Source organism: Mizuhopecten yessoensis, unplaced genomic scaffold (assembly GCF_002113885.1).
Source record: "Mizuhopecten yessoensis strain PY_sf001 unplaced genomic scaffold, ASM211388v2 scaffold10901, whole genome shotgun sequence".
NCBI lineage: Eukaryota > Metazoa > Mollusca > Bivalvia > Pectinida > Pectinidae > Mizuhopecten > Mizuhopecten yessoensis.
This window is the reverse complement of record NW_018408778.1, coordinates 276,833-300,250: the sequence shown is the minus strand read 5'-3', so window position 1 is coordinate 300,250 and position 23,418 is coordinate 276,833. Positions and strand designations below refer to the sequence as shown.

The 23,418-nt window shown below is 35.8% G+C and overlaps 1 protein-coding gene across 6 annotated transcripts in view; it reads left to right on the top strand.

Annotated features, from left to right (window-relative positions):
• Positions 1-16,520, top strand: part of LOC110463401 (mucin-5AC-like) — a 115,073-nt gene extending 98,553 nt beyond the window's left edge. For all 6 annotated transcript variants that reach the window (XM_021517966.1, XM_021517967.1, XM_021517969.1 and 3 more), the window contains 3 exons: positions 1-2,818; positions 9,256-9,330; positions 11,137-16,520. In XM_021517966.1, coding sequence (XP_021373641.1) covers positions 1-2,818; positions 9,256-9,330; positions 11,137-11,145 — 2,902 coding nt within the window. In that variant the 3' untranslated portion in view covers positions 11,146-16,520. The remainder of the gene's footprint in view (positions 2,819-9,255; positions 9,331-11,136) is intronic.
• Positions 16,521-23,418: the final 6,898 nt, after the last annotated feature.

Below are 23,418 nucleotides of genomic sequence, written 5' to 3'. Positions count from 1 at the left end.
GTACGTCAAGGACAAAAGACCAACGATCTCTCCGAATTTCAACTTCTTGGGACAGTTGTTGGAATTTGAAAAGAATTTCAGAAATAATGAAGAATCAAAGCCTAAAAGAGACACATTTAGTCGACCAAGCGAGGTGCGAAATGTGTCTATGGCAATGGACTTGCGTAGCCCTTCATCACCTGTGGCTAAACTTAAAAAACCATTCTCATTTGATCTGATGGGTTCTTCTATGGCCACTCAGGAGGCGTCTTTACCTTGTTCTGGACATAAAAGGGATAATAATGACAACCTGCCTTTTGCTGAAGGTAGAGGAGGTGACTTAGTTCTCGGACTGTCCCAGCCAATCAGAAGCATGAAGAGATCGGTGTCGCACAACTTTGACCTTGGCCATACAGGACGTGACTTCAACATGAGTTATAATAGTGCTGTTAAAATGAACACTGTTAGTGACAAGTCAGACCAGTCCCAATGTAGTCCAAAGACATTCAGTCGTGGCTCTAGTTCGTTCGCTCAGGCTCTTCATCCACACTGTGAATCTCCAGTTGCCATGACACCATGTTCAGAAATGCCTCCATTCCCATTTGGACTTACAAATGTAAGTTCATCAAGTATTGCTTGTCCGGAATCTCTCAATAAAGAGAACAACACAGAAACAGAAAGTCAAGTAATTGCTTCATCTCCTCGCTCAAAAACGGCTGGCATGCGGACATTTACATTACCCCTGTCGCCTGTGACACTACCATCTCAGAACCTTGTGACATCTGTAAATGCCTCTACCACTGAAACAAGCAGCAGTAGTTGTAACAATTCTAAACATGTTGTGATAGAACGGAAACGCACATTAGTTACTTCTCCTTTATCTGTTTCACCTGGAAGAAAATTCTCCAAGCCTTTCACATTACCATTATCACCAGTACTGTCACCATCCGTTGATGACGTTCAGAAATCTACAATTCAGTCGGTGTCCCATAAACCATCAAGACCTTGTGATTTGTCCATTTCTATAGAACCACCCTCAGAACAGTCCAGTAAAGGAGACTCCGGATCTGTTTCTATGGCAACCGATTCACCATCACCCTCGTTACAGAAGTCCAGTATTCTTGATTTAGATAGGACAATTACGGGGAAAAACTCTGTAGAGGTGACAAAGCATTTAGTGCACGATACAGAGGTGTCATCTAGCTCTACATCAGTGATGTCTCAAAGTTTTGTGTCATCTAAACGCAGAATCTCCACCAAAGCATTCCATCTGTCCTTATCTCCTATAACACTCCCTTCACCAGAATCTAACAGCCGCACATTTATAGACTCAAGGAATTCAGTTTCTAATGAAGGAGACCAAGACAAATTACCCTCAAGGCATAGTGTGTCTTTATTGGAACAAGAAAAGGGTTCCCTCATAACCCTTGGATCATCTCATGAACATACTAAGTTTGGCAAAGCGAATCGTGTCAACAGATCTCTAGGTATGACATTGTTATCATCTGGAAATGAAAAAATGGATGTGTCCACTTCTGACAGTAAGGAAGCATCCAATGACAAAAACAGTGCAATGTATTCACCATTGAGGCCAGCAGAACTGAACTGCTTTTCAGATAATGAATTTTCATCATTAGAAACAATGACAATGAAAGATTTTTCAGGATTCAATAGCAGGGAAGTTAAAACTTCTACTGCTACTACCATCCCAAAACTTCGACCAACATTCTCCTTACAGCTCGGAATGGCACCAATAGTATCTCTGAAATCAGACACGACAGAGAGGCTTAAGAAGAGTGCAGTGAGTAGCACTGTGTCGTCATCTGTGTCTGGCTCAAGTCCAATACCAAGTGACAATGGTAGTAAATCGTCCCAAGAGCAGACAACATCTAAAAAACTGGGGCTGGGGATGAGTCAGTTGTGTCCAGCTGCTGCAGCTTCTCAGACTATCCAGTCCCCATCTGCAGCACTTGCTCGCCTCCATTTTGAAACTGCGATCTCAGAGCGGACAGAAACTGTCACAGTGGAAAACATTTCAGAGGCTATCAATTTCCCATCTACCTCTCTGGACAAATTGAACTTTACGCCCTGTTTTGCGAAATCACATTCTTCATCGCCATCTTTATCACCATTATCATCAATGTCACCTTCACTGCCAGTAACTACCAGTATTACAGTGTCGTCAGCGGGCAGTAGCAATTCAATGGACATCGGCTCTCCTCTTGACTCTCCCTTGGTAGTCAGCAGCACACTATCCTCATCAACAACAGCTCCTTCAACCTCAAAGGTCATGCTCAGGTCAAAGGGTAATAGGGCAAAAAAGTCTCTGGTACGGCCTGCCAGTATAGCGTTTTCTACCTATCCTACATGTGACCTCGGATCAGACTGTCAGGAGTCGCCTAGCTCTGGGAGTAATACATCACAAGATGATGCATCTGATATGTATATGGTACAGAATGGAAAGCGATCAAAGCCTTCTGTGGACTCAGATTGTGCAACCCGCAGTCATTATGGACGTTACTCTGAACGTGAGGTTTACAAACAAATCACAGCAGCCATGGAAAGTGCCATGTTTAGGACACAAGTGTATGAGGCAAGTAGGAAAACACGTAGCATGGATGACATTCTAAACGGAGAACAGGAACTTTCAGAATCTGACTGTATTTGTACACCATTTGGAAAGATTCCACGGCGATGTGCAGACAGAATGTCTTCAACAGCACTGTTTGAGAATTTGCCTTGTCGTTGCCGAGGGGGACAGGATATCTACCAATCGAATAGCAGCATATCATCGAGCGGCAGTCACAGCTCACTACACGGCAGCCTAGAAGTCATTCAGGTATCCTAGGCCACCACCCAGCACTCCCTGCCTTGTTGTGGTGCTTGCATGAAAGACTTTTTTTTAATTTACCAATTTTAAGTTATTTTTTTGTTGCTGTAACACTACTTAATGTTTGTTTTACTGGTTTTCTGTTCATTTGTTTGATTTTATTTGTTTGGTATGTTTTTGATTGTTAAACACCTTTGAAGAATTTCTTTGTCTCTGATCTGAAGAAACAGACATTTTTAAAGTAAAGCATTTTTCATATCAAAATGATGCAAGAAGGCTATTGCAAGGGAAGTAACTCTTCATTATTTAAAGCATTATGTTATTTAACTGTAAATTATATCAGAGGTAAAGAAATTTGAAGATTTGATTTTCCTCACCTGGTGCTATAATTTTTTTGTTTTTCCTGTAGATTTTGATTTTTGTGCCTAATTTTCATTATACAATTTGCATGTTGTTTTGATAAATGTAGGTTAACAAAGACATTTTTTTTCAAGAAATTCCACTTTTTTCTTTCTTTTTATGTTTCCTTCATTAAGCTGGAATGAAATATAAAAAAGGAAAAGAAAAAGGCCTCAGATTTATATGGGAAAAAGTTGAAACATTTTTAAAAACCTCAAAAATTAACTAATTCTTAATCTTCTTGATTTAAAGATTTTTGTCTCTGATATTGGCTACCATAACATACCTGTGTGACAGTCGTAACATACATGTGTGACAGTTGTAACATACATGTGTGACAGTCGTAACATACCTGTGTGACAGTCGTAACATACCTGTATGACATTTGTAACTAGTGATGGGCTGATGATCGATTATAATCAAAATTCGATCGGTTTGCCCTTTCCAATTCTGTTAATCTATTACAAATTCCATCATTGATATAATAGGTTCTTCATTGCAATCAAAGTATCTAAATGTCTTCCATGTAAAGTATGCTTTGAAAGTCATATTGGTATAATTTATACTATATGATTGATAAAAATGCATAAAAGTTGCTTGATATCCATTCATTATAAAAGAATGAAACCTAGTGTATAGTGATGAAACACTCTGTCTATTGATGTTGTGGTAGTGTTCTCATTTCATTTAGGTATTCTGTCCCATAAAATTATGAACTGATTATGCAATTGATCATCGATCGGTTTACTACTTCCGATTACAAACCGAATATTGATTATGATTTCAAACCGATTGCCCATCATACCACATGTGTGACTCTTGTAACAGACATGTGTGACAGTCATAACATACATGTGTGACAGTCGTAACATACCACATGTGTGACTGTTGTAACATACCTGTGTGACAGTCGTAACATACTACATGTGTGACTGTTGTAACATACCACATGTGGGACTCTTGTAACAGACATGTGTGACAGTCGTAACATACCTGTGTGACAGTCGTAACATACGTGTGTGACAGTCGTAACATACCTGTGTGACAGTTGTAACATACCACATGTGTGACAGTCGTAACATACCACATGTGTGACGGTGGCAACATACATGTGTGACAGTGGTAACATACATGTGTGACAGTGGTAACATACACGTGTGACGGTGGTAACATACATGTGTGACAGTCGTAACATACCACGTGTGTGACGGTGGTAACATACATGTGTGACGGTGGTAACATACATGTGTGACAGTCGTAACATACATGTGTGATGGTGGTAATATACATGTGTGACGGTGGTAACATACATGTGTGAGGGTGGTAACATACATGTGTGACGGTGGTAACATAAATGTTTTGGATTTGGTATTGGTGTAAAGGAGAAGTTGAACTGAGGTGTTGAGGAAAATTCTTTCTTGATCTTTTATATTTGCTTTGATAAGAACTGGCTTAGATTAATGTATTTTTACATTTTCTGACAGTTGATGTTAACTTTGACATAAATCAGAGGAGAAATCAATGAAGTTTAAGATGCATGTACTTTGTGTGTATTGGTGTTGTTTGTAAGTTGTCCACTATCAACTTTGACTGCACACTATGTTACCTAATGATTGGTGGAATTACAATCTGCTTTGTTTCATTATATAGAACTGTGGATTTCATTGAATGTGATGTAGCTGTTTATTTTTATTTTTAGGTTGAATTAAGCTGCTTTTTTAACATGTGCTTTAAAAGATTTTTTTCCAAATGTGCCATACATTATTTATAGTTTTGAAAAGAAAAGAAATATCTGTTTAAAGTTAACTCAGCCAGTCATGAATGAGTTATCTCCCTTCACTAGATAAAAAAACCCATCAATAATGTGGTTGTATCTAGGAGATAGGATCTAGTAGTACCCTATCACCACTGATTGGATTTCTCCAAACCCAGAGTGGACAGTCAGACAACATCCAATGTATTTATTATATTTTCATTGATGGAATCTTGGCTTGGAGTGTTTAGTTAACTGAATAGCAGATGAAGTGTGTCAGATAAGGATGTGCAGTCCTTAGGAGGAGCTATTCCTTTAATTTCTATTGATCAGTTAACACACACATATAAATGATGATTCACTATCAGTGCTGAAGCAATAATTGTGTCTGACCATTGGTCAGGGAACTGACCAAAACACTGCTGACTGCTACAAACCAATTACAGAGACCTCCCTGTGGTAAATTTATTACTGCCCAATCAGGTCCTCTGTTACATTATTTAAAACTTTAAATCAGATCACAGTTGTAATATCGGAAACCTCACTTATCCACTGTTTTATTTAAACGTTTGCTTGCTAATTATAATTCCACTAATTAGCTTTAGTTTTAGCACATTTAGATTGAGTGTTAGCGTCCTTTGTAATTAACTTATTTGGTGGCATTGCACAGATTGAAGATGAATATTTGATAAATACCTGCAGGGATAACAAACAGTGTTTTTTTTATAAACAACTGTTTACTGCAAGGAAAGTTTGTTGTTTGAGAGATCAAAAAGGGTTAATTAATTTCATTTTAAATTTCCTGCAGAGAGCACTTGTCATTTACATAGCATTTTTAGCATCTATTGTATTGTTGACGAGGTACGTACTGTGTACTTAAATATACATCAGAATCATCAAGTAAGATTGTTGGCTCATCATTTTCAAAGATTTTACTTTCTTTCTCCCACATCCACTTTAGGTTACTTCACTCCTGACTCATTGGATAAACCTGCTAGGAGTCGGTAAACATTTTTGGTTACCCACTAGCAGGTAATACCCTGGATATGATTTCATTGCTCAATCATTTAATTACGACATTGTGTAACAATGCTTTACACCTGCATCTTCCATTGTGATGTCACAATTTACGGCAATTGTTTCCCTGTTCAGCAACGGGAATCATGTAAGAGAAACACTATGGTTTTCTAGCTATAACCTGAATGTTATGGGGAAAAAAGGGTCCCTACACCTGTGATGGCTGGTTATCATCTTATAGCTTCCATTCTTTATTCTTGTTCCTTTTGGAGCTATCAATGGCCCGGCCTCTCATTTTATCTTCTGTCGTTCTTTTGTCTTCCCCAGTTTTCTTCTGGTTGGCAACATGCCCCTGTTCCCATTTTCCACCCTTATCCACACTCTTCTCATCTCTAAATAGCAGTCTGGAATTACCATTCTTAACCTTTATAAGTCCCACCCATTTTTTTAAAGACATAAATATTTTCTTTGAAAAAAAAAGGACAAAGCAGAGACATGGGTATAATATTAATATAATATTAGTTTTAAACAACTCCGGATACAGCAGCAAATTTTACTTAAATTCTAATGTTCTGTGACAGATGATGTCATATGAAAGCAATATATGTAGATTTTATTTTATTTTTGAAGGTGGGCAAGTACCATGTATATTATATATACATATACAGATGTGTCTATAGTTTAGGGAGTCTGATCGACTGATGGCACAGCTTGTGTCTTATACTAGGGAGTATGAACGACTGAGAACACAGCTTGTGTCTTATACCAGGGAGTATGAATGACTGAGAACACAGCTTGTGTCTTAAATGCTGCGGATTATGAATGACTGATGACACAATTTGTGTCCTGCACGTATAATAGGGAGTAGGATCATTGGTGCAATTCATCAAGCTCTTCCTGTTTACTTACTATGCCAGATTAGCTGTTGATTTGATCCTTGTAGGTCTGTTGATCTCTGCATGTGATTCTTGTTTTTATCATTGTCACATAGCCTCTGTTAATGTTCTCATCATCTGTTTTATGTGAATAATCAATTAAAATAAACAATTTCAATTGAATTTCCTTGCATCAGTATTCTTTATAATGTCAATATCGCACATTCACCAGTAATGCTATTCAGAAAAGATAATATAATGTCAGCATGTTCCAGTTACATTGACTTCCATGGAAGTTCCTTAAATGCTTTTATAAAAAAGTGTTATTGGAGCAAGAAAAGTTTAGAAATTATATTTGACTTCAATTCACTTTCATGAAACTTGGGCCAGATATGTCTTCAGTGGTACAAAGGTCAGCACATACACTTGGCCTGACCTCACAGCCAACTGTTTGATTAGAAAATACCACAGTGTTCCTTTAATTATGGTATCCATTCTGTCAATTTATATTTTATACATAGAAAGAGTACATTGAAAACCTTAATTCATACAATGAAGCAGAATTAATACAATAAAAACATTACATACAGTGTAAAGCAAACATGGAACACTTGGTTGTGTCTTATGTGCTGATTTGTCCAAAATTTGTATGAGCAGCTATTGCAGAGGAAATCTTCAAGTACAATATAACATTATCACTTGTAATCTAGTGTGTAGATAATTGCTAAAAAGATTTTGAAAAAGAAAACAGTTATGAAAATTAAAAATGGATTAATTTAGTACTGTTGTAAGTTATTATGAAAAATGTAAATCTCAGTTTTTATCTTAGGAAGTGGTATCTATTCCACATGAAGTAGTAATCAGACCACTGGATCTAAGATTTATTTCACAAGATGTACGTGTGTTAGTATCTAATCCACATTCAATAGGGTCCAGTCCACATGAAGTAGTATTTAATCCACATGAGATAGTATCTTAGACCACTAATATAAGGTTAAATTCACACAAAGTGCATATATTTAGTAACTAATACACACAAAGTAGTATCTAGTCCACACAAGGTAGTATCTAATCCACATGCAGTTGTGTATAGTCCACATGAGAAGTATATAATCCACATGAAGTAGTATCTTATCCACAAAAGGTAGTATCTTATCCACATGAAGTTGTGTAAAGTCCACATGAAGAAGTATCCTATCCACACAAAGAAGTATCTAATCAACATGCCAAAGTGTCTAGTCCCCACAAAGAAGTATCTAATCCACATAAGGTAGGATCTTATCCACACAAAGTATTGTTTAATCCACATGCCATAGTGTCGAGTCCACACAAAGAAGTATCTAATACACATGAAGTAGTATCTTATCCACACAAAGTATTGTTTAATCCACATGCCATAGTGTCTATTCCACATGAAGAACTATCTAATGTACATGCCATAGTGTCTAGTCCACATGAAGAAGTATCTAATCCACATGAGGTAGGATCTTATCTACACAATGTAGTATCTAGTCCACATTCAATGGTATCATGAGGTAGTATCTTATCCAAATGCATTAATATACTGTTCAGATACTGAGGTATCTAGTTCATGAGGTAGTATCCAATCCACATGAGGTAGTATCTAGTCCACATTCAGTAGTATCTAGTTCACAAGAGTATCTAGTCTATATGAGGTAGTATCTAATCTGCAGGAGGTAGTATCTAGTCCACATTAAGTGGTATCTAGTTTTAACGAGTATCTAATCCACGTGAGGTAGGATCTTATCTACTCAATGTAGTATCTAATCTGCATGAAGTAGTATCTTATCCACACGCTAGTTCACAAGAGTATCTAATCTGCAGGAGGTAGTATCTAGTTCACCTTCAGTGGTATCTATTATATATATTTTATTATCCACACAAAGTATTGTTTAATCCACATGCCATAGTATCTAGTCCATACGAAGAAGTATCTAATCTACATGAAGTAGGATCTTATCCACACAAAGTAGTATTTAATCCACATGTCATAGTGTCTAGTCCACACGAAGAAATATCTAATCCACATGAGGTAGGATCTTATCTACACAATGTAGTATCTAGTCCACATTCAATGGTATCATGAGGTAGTATCTTATCCAAATGCATTAATATACTGTTCAGATACTGAAGTATCTAGTTCATGAGGTAGTATCCAATCCACATGAGGTAGTATCTAGTCCACATTCAGTAGTATCTAGTTTACAAGAGTATCTAGTCTATATGAGGTAGTATCTAATCCACATGAGGTAGTATCTAGTCCACATTCAGTGGTATCTAGTTCACAAGGAAGTATATATCTAGTCCACATGAGGTCGTATCTAATCTGCAGGAGGTAGTAAGATCCTTTATTATGTATACTTTTTTTTTATATTCTTCAGGGACAAGACCAGGTGGAGGAAGGGTTTGGACATATGGCTACACAGTCTCCTAGTGGTTGGATCTGGTGTACTCAGGTGAGATGTCACTACTTAAAATAGTTGGCTAGCTGTAGGGGTGACCAACAACTAGTTATAATAGTTGGCTAGCTGTAGGGGTGACCAACAACTAGTTATAATAGTTGGCTAGTTGTAGGGGTGACCAACAACTAGTTATAATAGTTGTAGGGGTGACCAACAACTAGTTATAATAGTTGGCTACCTGTAGGGGTGACTAACAACTAGTTATAATAGTTGGATGGCTGTAGGGGTGACCAACAACTATTTATAATAGTTGTAGGGGTGACCAACAACTAGTTATAATAGTTGTCTAGTTGTAGGTGTGACCAACAACTAGTTATAATAGTTGGCTACCTGTATGGGTGACTACCAACTAGTTATAATAGTTGGCTAGGTGTAGGGGTGACCAACAACTAGTTATAATAGTTGGCTACCTGTATGGGTGACTAACAACTAGTTATAATAGTTGGATAGCTGTAGGGGTGACCAACAACTAGTTATAATAGTTGGATGACTGTAGGGGTGACCAACAACTAGTTATAATAGTTGGATGGCTGTAGGGGTGACCAACAACTGGTTATAATAGTTGGCCCAGTTGTAGGGTTGACCAAAAACTAGTTAAAATAGTTGACTAGCTGTAGGGGTGACCAACAACTGGTTATAATAGTTGGCTAGTTGTTGGGGTCATCAGTAACAAGTTTAAATGATAAGCTAGCTGTAGATGTCACCTACAACTAGTAAAAATAGTTAACCAGCTGTAGGGAAGCTCTTGCTAGCTGTAGGGAACACCAAGAACTAGTTAAAATGGTTAGATAGCTGCAGGGCTCACCAACAACTAGTAAAAATGATGAACTAGCTGCAATGGTCACCAACAACTAGTTTAAATTTTCAATAAGATTCTTCAGTTTGGAAAAATGTAATATCAAAATTTTACTTTATACACAAACAATGTACGTTGATTTAACTATAGTTAAACTGGTTTGTTAGCTAAAGGGTTGAGTTGGCTAGCTGTAGGGATCTGGATGCTAGGGAATGACAGACTTAAATCATTCTTAATTCATATCAGCCATCTTCATCATATTTAAAGTTAAAGATCTTCTGTTCAATTCAGATGCAGATGAAGTTACAGTATAAATTAAAGGGATTTTTATTTCATCTTTTCTGCATACACTTTCCTTTTACAGTAAACTTTAGGTCAGATCGGAAAAAATAAAATAAAAAAAATGTTAATCCTGTTTGAATTACACGAAATTATAGCCGCTAAAATAAAAAGTAGTGCATTCAAAATTAGTAATTATTAACAATTTTGTAAGTAAATCTTATCAACTAATGATATAAAACTGTAGACTACTGTTTAGTTCATTCAAAGATGTGAACAGGCTTGTATTGAGTAAATGATCAAGCTATTATAATTAGTCGTTGTAGGAAGTTCAAAAACATAATTAACAGAAAGTTCAATGATTTTCACTTTGACTAATAGTTCATTCATATGGCAGAATACGCTAATATTTTTCACTCATATAAAAATTTCAGCATTTACTACACTTGTGAAATATATATTGTATTTAACAGAAAAGCATTACCGTATATCATATATTTATTATAAACAGATGATTTTAGTTAGCCCATGGCTTACAGATCGAGTTTTCCAGCTTAACAGTAGATTGTCAATTATCATATAAAGTACTGTTTGTACCCTACAAAACCTGATTATAATTGTGGTGTGGTGTATAGTCATAAAAATTCCTGTTTTATATTAACTGTTTGAACATTGTATGTTGTCTCCTTCGATTATCTACATGTACCTATCTTTACTGTTTCCAGCCTCCGTAGCAACCTGCGCAGGTAAAAGCCATCATGTGACAGCACTGTCCCATTGATCCTCCTGCACGGCAGAAATTCTCAGGACTACAACTGTCATCGTCACGTCAATATTTGTCTACACTTAGTCCCACCTAGTATTATGAGGGTTAGTGCCTTACACAGAAGAAATACGGAATATCATGTGATTCATGCCATAACTACCTGAACATGGTTAAGTTGTTTCTTATTTTTTGTCACATTCTTTTCATACAGAGCGTAAAAGGAACTGTTTGACAGATGTACATACAGAGATTGTCAATGTTAGTGTAATAAGGTATTTGTTCAACATTTTCATTGTCTCTCGCACGTTACTGAATTCACAAATTTTAAGATATTTTTTTTAAATACTACTAGAATTTGTTACTTAATACTAAAACACTTCCCAATCAGGTAGTACATTACTGTTATTATTGTCCAGATTGTTAAAGTTAATTTTAGTTTAAAAATAGGAATTAAAGTGTTGCTCAGGTGAAAGATATATTGTTATGTCTGTTTCAACACTAGAAACAGTAACATACCTCAGCTTTACTTACAGGGCCTCTCCTTAATTTGGAGGATGGTGTTTTACGTGTAGTTCATTATATTTCATTAGAATTTTGTTTATCTAGACTTGGATTGTCGAAAGTACACTTGATTTTACTTGCTAATGATTTCGAAATTTGTACCACATAACGGAAAATTTCTGGAAAATGCTGAATTTTACTTATTTGGCACAAATTAAGGTCGGCTCTAGTGTTGAAAGTACTATCACAATGCTGTCCCATGTAACACCACTTACTGATAAATCTTATATACTTATTCTCTTAAATGTGTTGTTCTGGAATTGTTTAAAAGGCGTACATTGAGTTTTCATGATAATGGGAAGCTGATCCAACAGGGTTTTATGACCCTTCATTATACATTATGTACATGTACCCAGATAGTAAGCCAGGTTTGGATGTCACTGTGACAACTTACAGACGAAGGTGAACAGTAACATACTGTCTAGTTTGATTTAACATATCTCAATTTAATTTTTTCAAAACATAACCAGTCAAGAAACATTATGTAATGTTGCGTACAGGTATCATGAAAACATAAGCACTGTAGTTCTATCAGTATGAATGACAGGGCAAGGTCAAAGCAGAGATGTATATGTTTGTACAGGTTTTATACGTCTCTGGTCAGAGGGACCAACACTTTTTTAGCGCCATTGTACAAAGCAAAAAACAGATTAAAAAATACATTCAAAAGATTTTAAGTAAATCTGAGGTAAAGGGCAGATTTAGACCAATTATGTAAGTTTTATAACCTCCCCTTGGTCATTCTGACACAGTGAGGGAGAATTTGACATATTTGGAAATGTGAATATTAATGGAGTTGGCCCAAATGTATGGAAGTCAATGTAAATCAACCCTCTTAATGTCATGTACCATTAACAGAGGACAATGTGACATTAAGTGAAATGTGACATTAACAGAATACTATTCCTCTGTGAAGACATTTCTATAAAAATCAAAGTATATATGCATGAATGTAACTTTTTAAAACATTAGATTTTAAATACTACATACATAGCAATTATTACCTCGTGTCGTAATAAAACAAAGCTCACTTACACCTGTACTGTTTGTTTGGTTTGTTGTTTAATTCAAGCCAAGGTAAGAAACTATCAGGGTCATTACAAAATAGTCACCATTGTTTTTATGGATTTAAACATGTAAATTTTACATGTGATATTTTGGTAAACTGGTGAAAGGACATGATATAAAGAGGAGTTAATTACATGATATTAAGAGGAGTTTATGTCCAATAACATGTTATAAAGCAAACCAAGTTAAATAAAATATATTTATAGAAAGAAAAGTTTTGCTGAAAGAAACCTTGGTAATAACTTAACTCATTTACCACTGAAATTTCATAATGAACTAGCCCAACCTTTGAATTGGAATAGTTCAAATGTGTCTTCAGTGGTGAATGAGTTAAATGTGATATTTAGTAAAATCAGCTGCACATGCAGCAATATTTGTACATGCAGAAAGATTTTATATAAAACATAAAAAAAAGTTTTTCCTAGATTTAAGGATTAAAACCCTATAGAATTATTGTTGTAATTTTCCATTGTGTATTTCTGATAATTACTATTAATGAGTTGATGTTTTAAATAATCAAGGAATGTGTAGTAGACTCTGTAGTTGTAGTTAAAAAGATGTTTGAGCTCTTTTAGATTCTGTAGTAATAAATGATAAAAAAAAATTAACTATACCATTTAAGTTTTTCTGGTTATTTTATTTTAGGACAGATTTCATATTGAATTAAATACTACATCCATGATGTTGGATGGCTATTTTGTTTTAAAATGAATCTGCAATAATATTTAGGATAAGGGGAGGCAACCAAATCAGTATCCCTCTGTCACAGCCAAAATACTATGGCCAGCTTCATGCAGAAGAACTTGGTTATCTTAATTGTTAATTGTTTTTTGGTCTTTTTTTAAATTATTAAGAATGCTCTTGAATTAAAATTTCTGAATACATAATTAATATTATGTTTTAAATTGAATAAAAAATACAGAGTCTTTGAACTTAGAAATTGATTTAGGGGATTTCAAGACTTTGATTGTAAGGATATATGATATATAAGATTTCATCACTGTGTTCCAAGAAAAAAATCAAGTTGCATCACTAGATTATAGATTCGGTATAGATTGTTAGCTTACCTCTCAGTGACCACAAGCTTTACCTGACCCAGTTAGCTTACCTCTCAGTGACCACAAGCTTTACCTGACCCAGTTAGCTTACCTCTCACTGACCACATGCTTTACCTGACCCAGTTAGCTTACCTCTCACTGACCACAAGCTTTACCTGACCCAGTTAGCTTACATCTCACTGACCACAAGCTTTATCTGACCCAGTTAGCTTACCTCTCGCTGACCACAAGCTTTACCTGATCCAGTTAGCTTACCTCTCACTGACTACAAGCTTTACATGACCCAGTTAGCTTACCTCTCAGTGACCACAAGCTGTACCTGACCCAGTTAGCTTACCCCTCAGTGACCACAAACTTTACCTGACCCAGTTAGCTTACCTCTCAGTGACCACAAGCTTGACCTGACCCAGTTAGCTTACCTCTCACTGACTACAAGCTTTACATGACCCAGTTAGCTTACCTCTCAGTGACTTCAGCCTTTACCTGACCCAGTTAGCTTCCCTCTCAGTGACCACAAGCTTTACCTGACGCAGTTAGCTTACCTCTCAGTGACCACACGCTTAACCTGACCCAGTTAGCTTACCTCTCAGTGATCACAAGCTGTACCTGACCCAGTTAGCTTTCCTCTCAGTGACCACAAGCTTAACCTGACCCTGTTAGCTTACCTCTCAGTGATCACAAGCTGTACCTGACCCAGTTAGCTTACCTCTCACTGACTACAAGCTTTACATGACCCAGTTAGCTTACCTCTCAGTGGCCACAAGCTCTACCTGACCCAGTTAGCTTACCTCTCAGTGATCACAAGCTTTACCTGACCCAGTTAGCTTACCTCTCAGTGACCACAAGCTTTACCTGACCCAACTTCTTAACTGCCTTGTTAAAGGGCTGCTTTAGAACTTGTGTGTAACGCCTTGTCATCATGATGTTTTCATCTCCTATTCAGGGGCTTTTCAAAGGGAGATAATGCATATGTTCATCTAAAATACACACTATGCATCAATACCATATCAGAATAGGCATTATCATTCACTTAATTCTTGTATTAAATGTGTAAACTGAAGAAGAGATCTTTTTTTTATATATAATTGTATCATTGTAAGATTGTTGATTAGAAGTGAAGAAATCAGATGTTAGATACCCTTATGTAAAATTAGTGATTCTCTGATCACCTCATTTCTTCTTTGTTTTGTTATATTGAATATCAAACTGGTTTTTTTTCTCTAATCATATCATTACTTATCAACACATGGTACGCAAAAACATTTGAATTGCAAATATTTAAGGGTTAAGATCTCATGTTTTCTACAGTATTTAATTAAGATGTTTTGAATATGTCTATTTGACAGGGTATGCACAATAAACACAATTACAGTCAATATTTCACATAACTATTTGTTTTTGTATTGATCATGTTGGTCTTGTATTCATAATGTTTGATTTTGTAAACATTGGTATATGTGCAATTCCTGTAATTTATTATAAAATATTGGAAAGTATTATTTTCAAATGCAAACTCTAGTCTATGATCACCTGATTTAAGTGCATTATACACAAAACTGCATGCATGGAGGCAAAATAAGTTTGTTTCTTATCTTCTCAGCCTGATGACTTTTATCTCACAATTTACCAATTATTGTTTGGAAATTATGGAAAATGTTTTTGTGTAAATTATCAGTAGAAAGGAGATGTTGGTGATGATATCAGTATTTCATTTTGCAGATTATAACAATTTGTACCTGTCATTCTGGATAAAACATCTTTTTTTATGAGTGATCAATGCAATACAGAAGTAGGCATCTTCAATCATGTTTTACTTAACATTTTTTATATTTAACACAATATTGAATGATTTATTTACACACTGCAGTGTTTGTGTTTCTGGTCAGGAGTATCCAAAGCTATTCCCTCCTATAATAGTGTGTATGGATGAGTTGGATGTTACTTACCTGTTTAAACAGTTTCCAAGGTTACCAGGTAGAAGTCATGTAGTGTTTTTGTGTATGAGAACTTATGGAGTTGTTAGGAAATATTGATATGTATATTGTGAAAAGTTGTTTGTGATTTTCTACTCTAGCACTGTCCTGTTACATTTGAACCACATAGCAGAATATATAGAATTTTCTCATTAGATTTTCCCATTTATATAAAAGCAAAATTACCATACCATGATATTGTGTCTTATTTACTATAAAACATTTCTTGGTTATCTTTTTCATCAACCTTGAATAAAAATCTTTTTGATTTCTTGGGACCAATTTGGTGCCACCATATTAGATATCTCAATGTAAAACTGACCTAAGAGGTTCAGTTCTTTCGTCGGGACTTTGTATACAACCTAAGTCATGCCTAATTAGCCAGTGTGCATCCATTTTACAACACAAATTTTCATCTGTGTGCAGTACGGGTAAATCTCTCCAATGATGTACGGTCATGGTATGGTAAGTTTATTCTCTTTTGTCATGAAACCTGACTTGATGGAGGATTTGTTTGCTGTAAACTCTGAAGAAAACACAATCAATTATAGCCGTTTTATATCTTCTTCAATATATATTTTCTGGAAATTCCATTATTTCTTGTAAAATTACAATTCCGTCTTTTCGTATTGCAGAGTTATCTGCTCTTGTGAGCAGGTATTGATTGTTATGTCATTTGTTTATGAGAGTAACGTCATAAATTTTTGAGAAAACGGCGTAATTTTCTAACACAAACTAATGACATAACAATCAATACCTGCTCACAAGAGCAGATAACTCTGCAATACGAAAAGACAGAATAGAGAGTGATTCAAAAGATTAGCCAATTTTAGGGCTTTTGGCATACAGTGTAAATACCTTCAAGTATTGTAAGGGATATTGGTATTTGAGAGAAAACTTTTCTTAAATATCTACTTGATTTTATTACCCTTGATCATTAATGTTTGTAAGCTACACCTATTATTCTAACTTTTTACAGCAAACAAAATCACCATGTTCCAAGTTTGTTCATCTATTTTGCTGTGATTTTGTAAATTTTAGAGTTTATATCAACTAAATATATATCCCTAATGTTATTTGTACAACATTATCCATATTATTATGACAAAGGTCATCATACAATATCTATATATAGATATATATATATATTGGTTAATTAATTCCTGTTCTCAGTAATTAGTTATACATGGTGAAGTGGTCAAATAAAATGTTGTTGGAACTTACTACATGTCTTTGTCCTTTATTTTGTAACATGACATGCAATAAAGCCATGATAACCCAGCCAGCACTTCTATGTAACACTATCCAGCCACTTCTAATCTGATGTCACACTATCCAGCCACTACTAGTCTGATGTCACACTATCAAGCCACTACTAATATGATGTCCCTCTATCCAGCCATCACTAGTCTGATATGTCACACTATCCAGCCACCACTAATCAGATGTCCCACTATCCAGCCACTACTAGTCTGATGTCACACTACCCAGCCACTTCTAATCTGATGTCACACTACCCAGCCACTTCTAATCTGATGTCACATTATCCAGCCACCACTAATAAGATGTCCCCCTATCCAGCCACTACTAGTCTGATGCCACACTATAAAGCCACTACTAATATGATGCCCCTCTACCCAGCCATCACTAGCCTGATATGTCACACTATCCAGCCACCACTAATCAGATGTCCCACTATCCAGCCACTACTATTATGATGTTCCACTATCCAGCCACCACTAATCTGATGTCCCAGACTCCAGCCACCACTAAGCCTAAGGCCCACTATCAAGCCACTTCTAATCAGATGTCCCACTATCAAGCCATCACTAATCTGATGTCACATTATCCAGCCACCACTAATCTGATATCACACTATCCAGCCACCACTAATCAGATGTCCCACTATCCAGCCACCACTATTCTGATGTTTCACTATCCCGCCACTACTAATCTGATGTACGTCCCACTATCCAGCCACCACTAAGCTGATGTCCCACTATCCAGCCACCAATAAGCTGATGTCCCAATATCAAGTCACCACTAACCTGATGTCCCACTATCAAGTCACCACTAAGCTGATGTCTCACTATCAAGCCACCACTTTTCTGATGTTTCAATATCCAGCCACCACTATTCTGATGTTTCACTATCAAGCCATCACTAAGCTGACATCCCACTATCAAGTCACCACTAAGCTGATGTCCCACTATCAAGCCATCACTAAGCTGACGTCCCACTATCAAGTCACCACTAAGCTGATGTCCCACTATCAAGCCACCACTATTCTGATGATTCAATATCCAGTCACCACTAACCTGATGTCCCACTATCCAGCCACTACTAATCTGATGTCCCACTATCAAGCCATCACTAAGCTGACGTCCCACTATCAAGCCACCACTAAGCTGATGTCCCACTATCAAGCCATCACTAAGCTGATGGCTACTGTATTTGCTGTAATTAACACCCAGGACACTTAAATTGGCTTGAAGGGGGCATTTAAAAGGATAATAAAATATGAGTTGTAATAGAAAAAGTTGAACAATTTCAGCGAGTTGTTATAAGGGAAGGACATTATAAACCTGCCAGTGTGGCTGGAGCTTTGAAGCTTTCAACTGCCTAATACTTCACAGGAAGTCCAGCCTAATCACCAGGAATCTCTGCTTCAAAATGTTGGTACTATTAATCATCGATTAGTCTGTGTCAGGTCTAAGAGGGGGTCTATATAGTTTCAATTCCTCCCAAAAGAAGGAGGAAGGATGCTGAAAGGGGGAGGAGCGTTAATTACAGCAAATACGGTATATATCATTTGATAAGTGTGTGAGAAGTTGCAACAATATAACACTTTGTCGTAACTAACACTCACTAGGTATACTATCACAAGGTCTCTAATATCCCAAAAAATCAAAGGGTGACAGCTCTCTTACGTTCTCTGCATGCACCCCTGGAATAACCAGCTTGTCATGGATGATCAAAGCAGGGACATATACGTTTCTGATCAACGTAGACTAGTTTGATCTTTTGATATCCATCATAAGAATCATGCAGCAGTGAAACATTTAAATTGACCCGCTTTGGAGATGGGTGTTGCACCGCTGTTATCTTAAAAGGACATGTATCAACTTGGTGATTGGTCAGGTTTTTTCACCTGAAACCAATCAAGTAGCTAACCCGTGACTTTGATTGTCATGACTTAATCCAGGGGTGCAGAGAACGTAAGTGAGCGTAACCCCTGAAATTTCAAGGATGGGTCCCTATACCTTGGTAGTTAGGTTCTTTTATATTTCAAACCCTAGCAGAGGCATTTGGAAAAATAATCTAGTGAAATTTTCAATCTAAAATAGTTCATATATTCATGGAGTTTCAAAATTGTATTCGTCTTTCTTCACCTGAGATAAACAATTTCAGGAACATTTTTAAAATGGACAACATTTTAGTTCAAAGCTCATATACATTTTCTTTGTAATAGAATAAGAATATTGTAATAAATCTGACCAATAAATATTGAAAACTTAAGGACCTCTAGATGGACCCTGTACCCTATGAACAACCTGATCCACTGTACTCTTCCATTCTTCTTGGTCTTAATTCCCATATCAGTTCAGTTAAAACAAGAATGTTCAGGTATACCCTTGCCAAGCACAATGAGTACTTATAAACCTAAGATGATTACCGGTAAGATACAAAGACATCACTTTAGTCAGACAGGTATTCATCGACCTTTGAACTTTTGGTGCTCCAATACAACATATACTATGCATAAAAGTTGTCTCCCTTTGCCCATATTCTGAGCATCGTGAAAAGGACCATAAATCTATAAAAATACATATATGTACAGTGTATGTAATGAAAAGGGGTGAGAATATTCAGCCTGTGACGTTCAACCACAGGGGTTCGTTACAAATGTCTGAAATACATATGCTATACTGATATGGATCACAGTACCAATGTTAATGTGTGCTGTGACCCATATCAGTATAGCATGTGTATTTCAGACATTTGTAATGAACAACTTTGGGAAAGTGCTCAAAATAATGACAAAAAAAGGTTGATGAAGTTTCTCAAAACTGCGACAGATTTTTCTTGGGTTAAAAAAGTTTGTATTTTTTTTTTAAATATTTAGGCATGTGATCATTTTCCTTAATTAAGTGATAAATATTTTTCAAATCAATGGAACATTTTATTGATATTTTAATAACATACTCATTGATTTATCTTCTATGGAATCATGTCAACAAATCCCTGTGTGTGTGTACAGTACATGCAGATACGCTTTGATACATAATTTTAAAAGATATTTATGAACAGTTTTACCCTTCAAATGTCACTAGTATTTTTTTTATTTATTATTTAAACACAAACAAACGATGCCAAAATACAAGATATATTGGATTGTTGTGCCAGAATAAAAAAAAAAGGCAAAGCAAAAAAAATGAACTCTTATTATCGCAAAGATATTACCAAACATGCGGTAAAATTCATCGTCAAGGACAGTCTCATTTGTTTTAAATGCAGGAAGACTGCAGCACAAAATAAGGAGCGTAATACACGTGTAAGACATGCTATTCGAAAACAGTGTAATTTTACCATTCCAAGGTGCAGGAAGAACAAAATCAAGATGTTTGCTTTTTTAGAAAATAGGTAACGGCATGACGTAGGCAGTAGTATAGTCCGAATTATTCTGACGTTTTATCGACTTTTTTTATATCGGTCTGTAATGAAAATAAAAACCCATTTAAACTTTTGTAATGATTGTACGATCTTATGTTTCATACAACATAACGCGAAATAAACGTTTAGTTGAGTCTGTATCATGAAATGCATGTATTAATATGGCCTTAGACACGGGATTACCCGAGGACTCGTCATAACAGTGCCTGGTTAGATCAGAGACGTATATAACACGTATATGGCTTTATATGTCTCTGGTTAGATGCACTCACTGGTGGATTATAGCTTTGGGTAAATAGGCATCGAACCTGCCATATTGACGTAATATCTTACCTCAGTATGAGGTCCATATATTTTTGTCCTATTTATAACTAATATTGGTAAATAAGACGTACAATGCCTACTTAAAAGTTACAGGACATACAAGTCCTCTCCATCAAACACTCCGGTCACCATCCATTTACCCTGGTTGTCATTTTAATGGATGTATTGAAACCATTGTGTAACTGGCTTGTTTGACTGGTACAGAGACGTAGATCTGACTTTATATGTTTCTTATCAATAGTCTGTTCTAACGCCATAAATTTATACAAAATTGCGTCCCTTTTGCTCAAGGATTCTCTTGGCAAATTTTGGTTGAAAAAGCTTCATTGGTATAGAAGAAGGATTTTAAAGATTTACCCATTACACTCCTCCATCTCAAGAGGGTTATCCCTCCTTTTATTCAATATTAAGTCCCTTTTGCCCAAGGATGTTCGTGACCAAAGGACCTGTTACAGGAACAAAAGAATTTTGCCGAAAGCAATTTAACCATAACTGGGTAATATTTGTAGCTCCCTAAGACACGACCCATGAGATATTTTTTTTGTAATTAAAAAGGTCCCCGGGGCCTGTGCTATGACCTATTTAGTGCTGTCCTCCAGGTGTACGACAGGGTTCACTTTTTTGTCCAAATAACTATCAAAACAATGTTTTACGCTATCAAATAATACTATATTGTTTAAAGTAGGATCTGCTGCAAATTATGAAATCAAATATGTAACAAAACATTGCATAATAAAAAAGTTCTTCAGTCTTAAACTCTAAAAATGTTGGTATATTTTCATACACTTTTTGGCTATATCAATTATTTACGGAAGTGACACACCAATTTCTGGTTCTGGTACACCAACAATCTTTTAATGTTATTTGGTGCAATATGTTGAGATATGATGGTGAAAATTTCAGAAAATTGAGAACCGATAAATTTTTCATATAAATGTCAAATTGTAGCAACGTCTATTTCCAAATAAATTCCAATAACCTCATGTTTAATCATTTAACAATACATCGCACTAATTCATTTTCACAACTGATAAAATTGTCACCAGTAAAGTCTGCTGCTCATGATGAGCTCAACTATAAAGTTGGATGTTGCAAAATAAAAAAAGTTATGCAGTCCCACACATAAAAGTTTAGTATGTTATGTACATTTTTAGTTGTGTCGCATCTTTACGGAAGTGATAGACACATTTCCGGTTTTTGTACACCGACATACTTTGGATATTATTTGGCACATTATATAAGTTGACTGACGATAGTAGATCTATATTTCGAAAAAATTGGTTTTCGGTAAATGTGTCATCAATGTGAAAATAAATCTTCAATAACTATAGATCAATGCAAGTATTTCATAATCAACCCCAAATCATTCAAAAATACTATCACGGTGGATGATATGGGTAATATCACAGGGACTTGAGAATTTTGTTAGAGCTATATTTGGACCTAAACTGCAGTGTTCAGGGAAATTTTACATGTTTTAGGGGTTTAGATCGACTTTCAATCCCTACAACATGTACAATTACTCTGAACACCTTAGTTTACGTCCAAATGTAGCTGTAACAAATTCTCATGTCCCTGTAGTTAATAGTAGAGTCTGGTGCAACTGTTACATAGGGAGCATAGGGATCGAACTCATTTCATCATTAAAATAGTAAAAAAGTCATTTATATGTATGAAACACTTTAAATATTACCTACATGAGTAAGTGATGACAGAATATATCATATAAGTAGCTAAAAAACCTTGCATATCGAACGCACGTTCGAAGCTGCAGGTATATTCCTATAGGGCTGTTTTGACAGCGTTGAACTTGTGACGTCACATATATGGGCTACCCATATTAAGACGTTTCAGATAAATCAGAATAACTTGGAAACGGGGTCAATTACGACGTTCAAACTTTCTTAGCCTTGTATTGTATTATATCACGGACTTAAATGAAGTATTTTTATATCTCGATATAGCAAAACGTTCAGGTTACACTTTCAAAGCCGGAAAGCTCAGAGTTCAAGAGTGACAGTTTATGGCATTCTTTAATTAGCCGCTTCCTTGATGTCGTAGATTGATATTTATAATTTACCGGGTCACAACATACTACCAGATTGAGAGTTATTAAGACAAATATGGCATCTTAGATATTCTGGAATGAATGCCAGTCATAGTAGTTATTAGTATTTAATTAATAATGAAATGCAATTTTGATTGTATCTTAATGACATGATGTCGCCTTTTTCACGGCTGTTATTTTGTTACTTTTTAACATATAGCACACACGGACATGTATGTGCAAGCCCGGGCTTTTTTTTCTATGATACAAATAAAAGGCTACTTTTAAAAAAAAAGAGTAAAAAGAGTTGTTTCCCTTTGTCCACAAAATGTGGATATTTTATGATAATTATAGCTTTGAAATCAATAGTATAAGCATTACAGCAAAGCTATGATTCACATGTAGTAAGACACTCGGTCTTTCCTAAAATGTTAATAATTCATAATCGATTTGATCAAAACTACTTCAATATTGATATAGGCCTAGTGAACAGCCCCTGTATGTCAAACATTCATCAGATCAGACTTCGATATCAC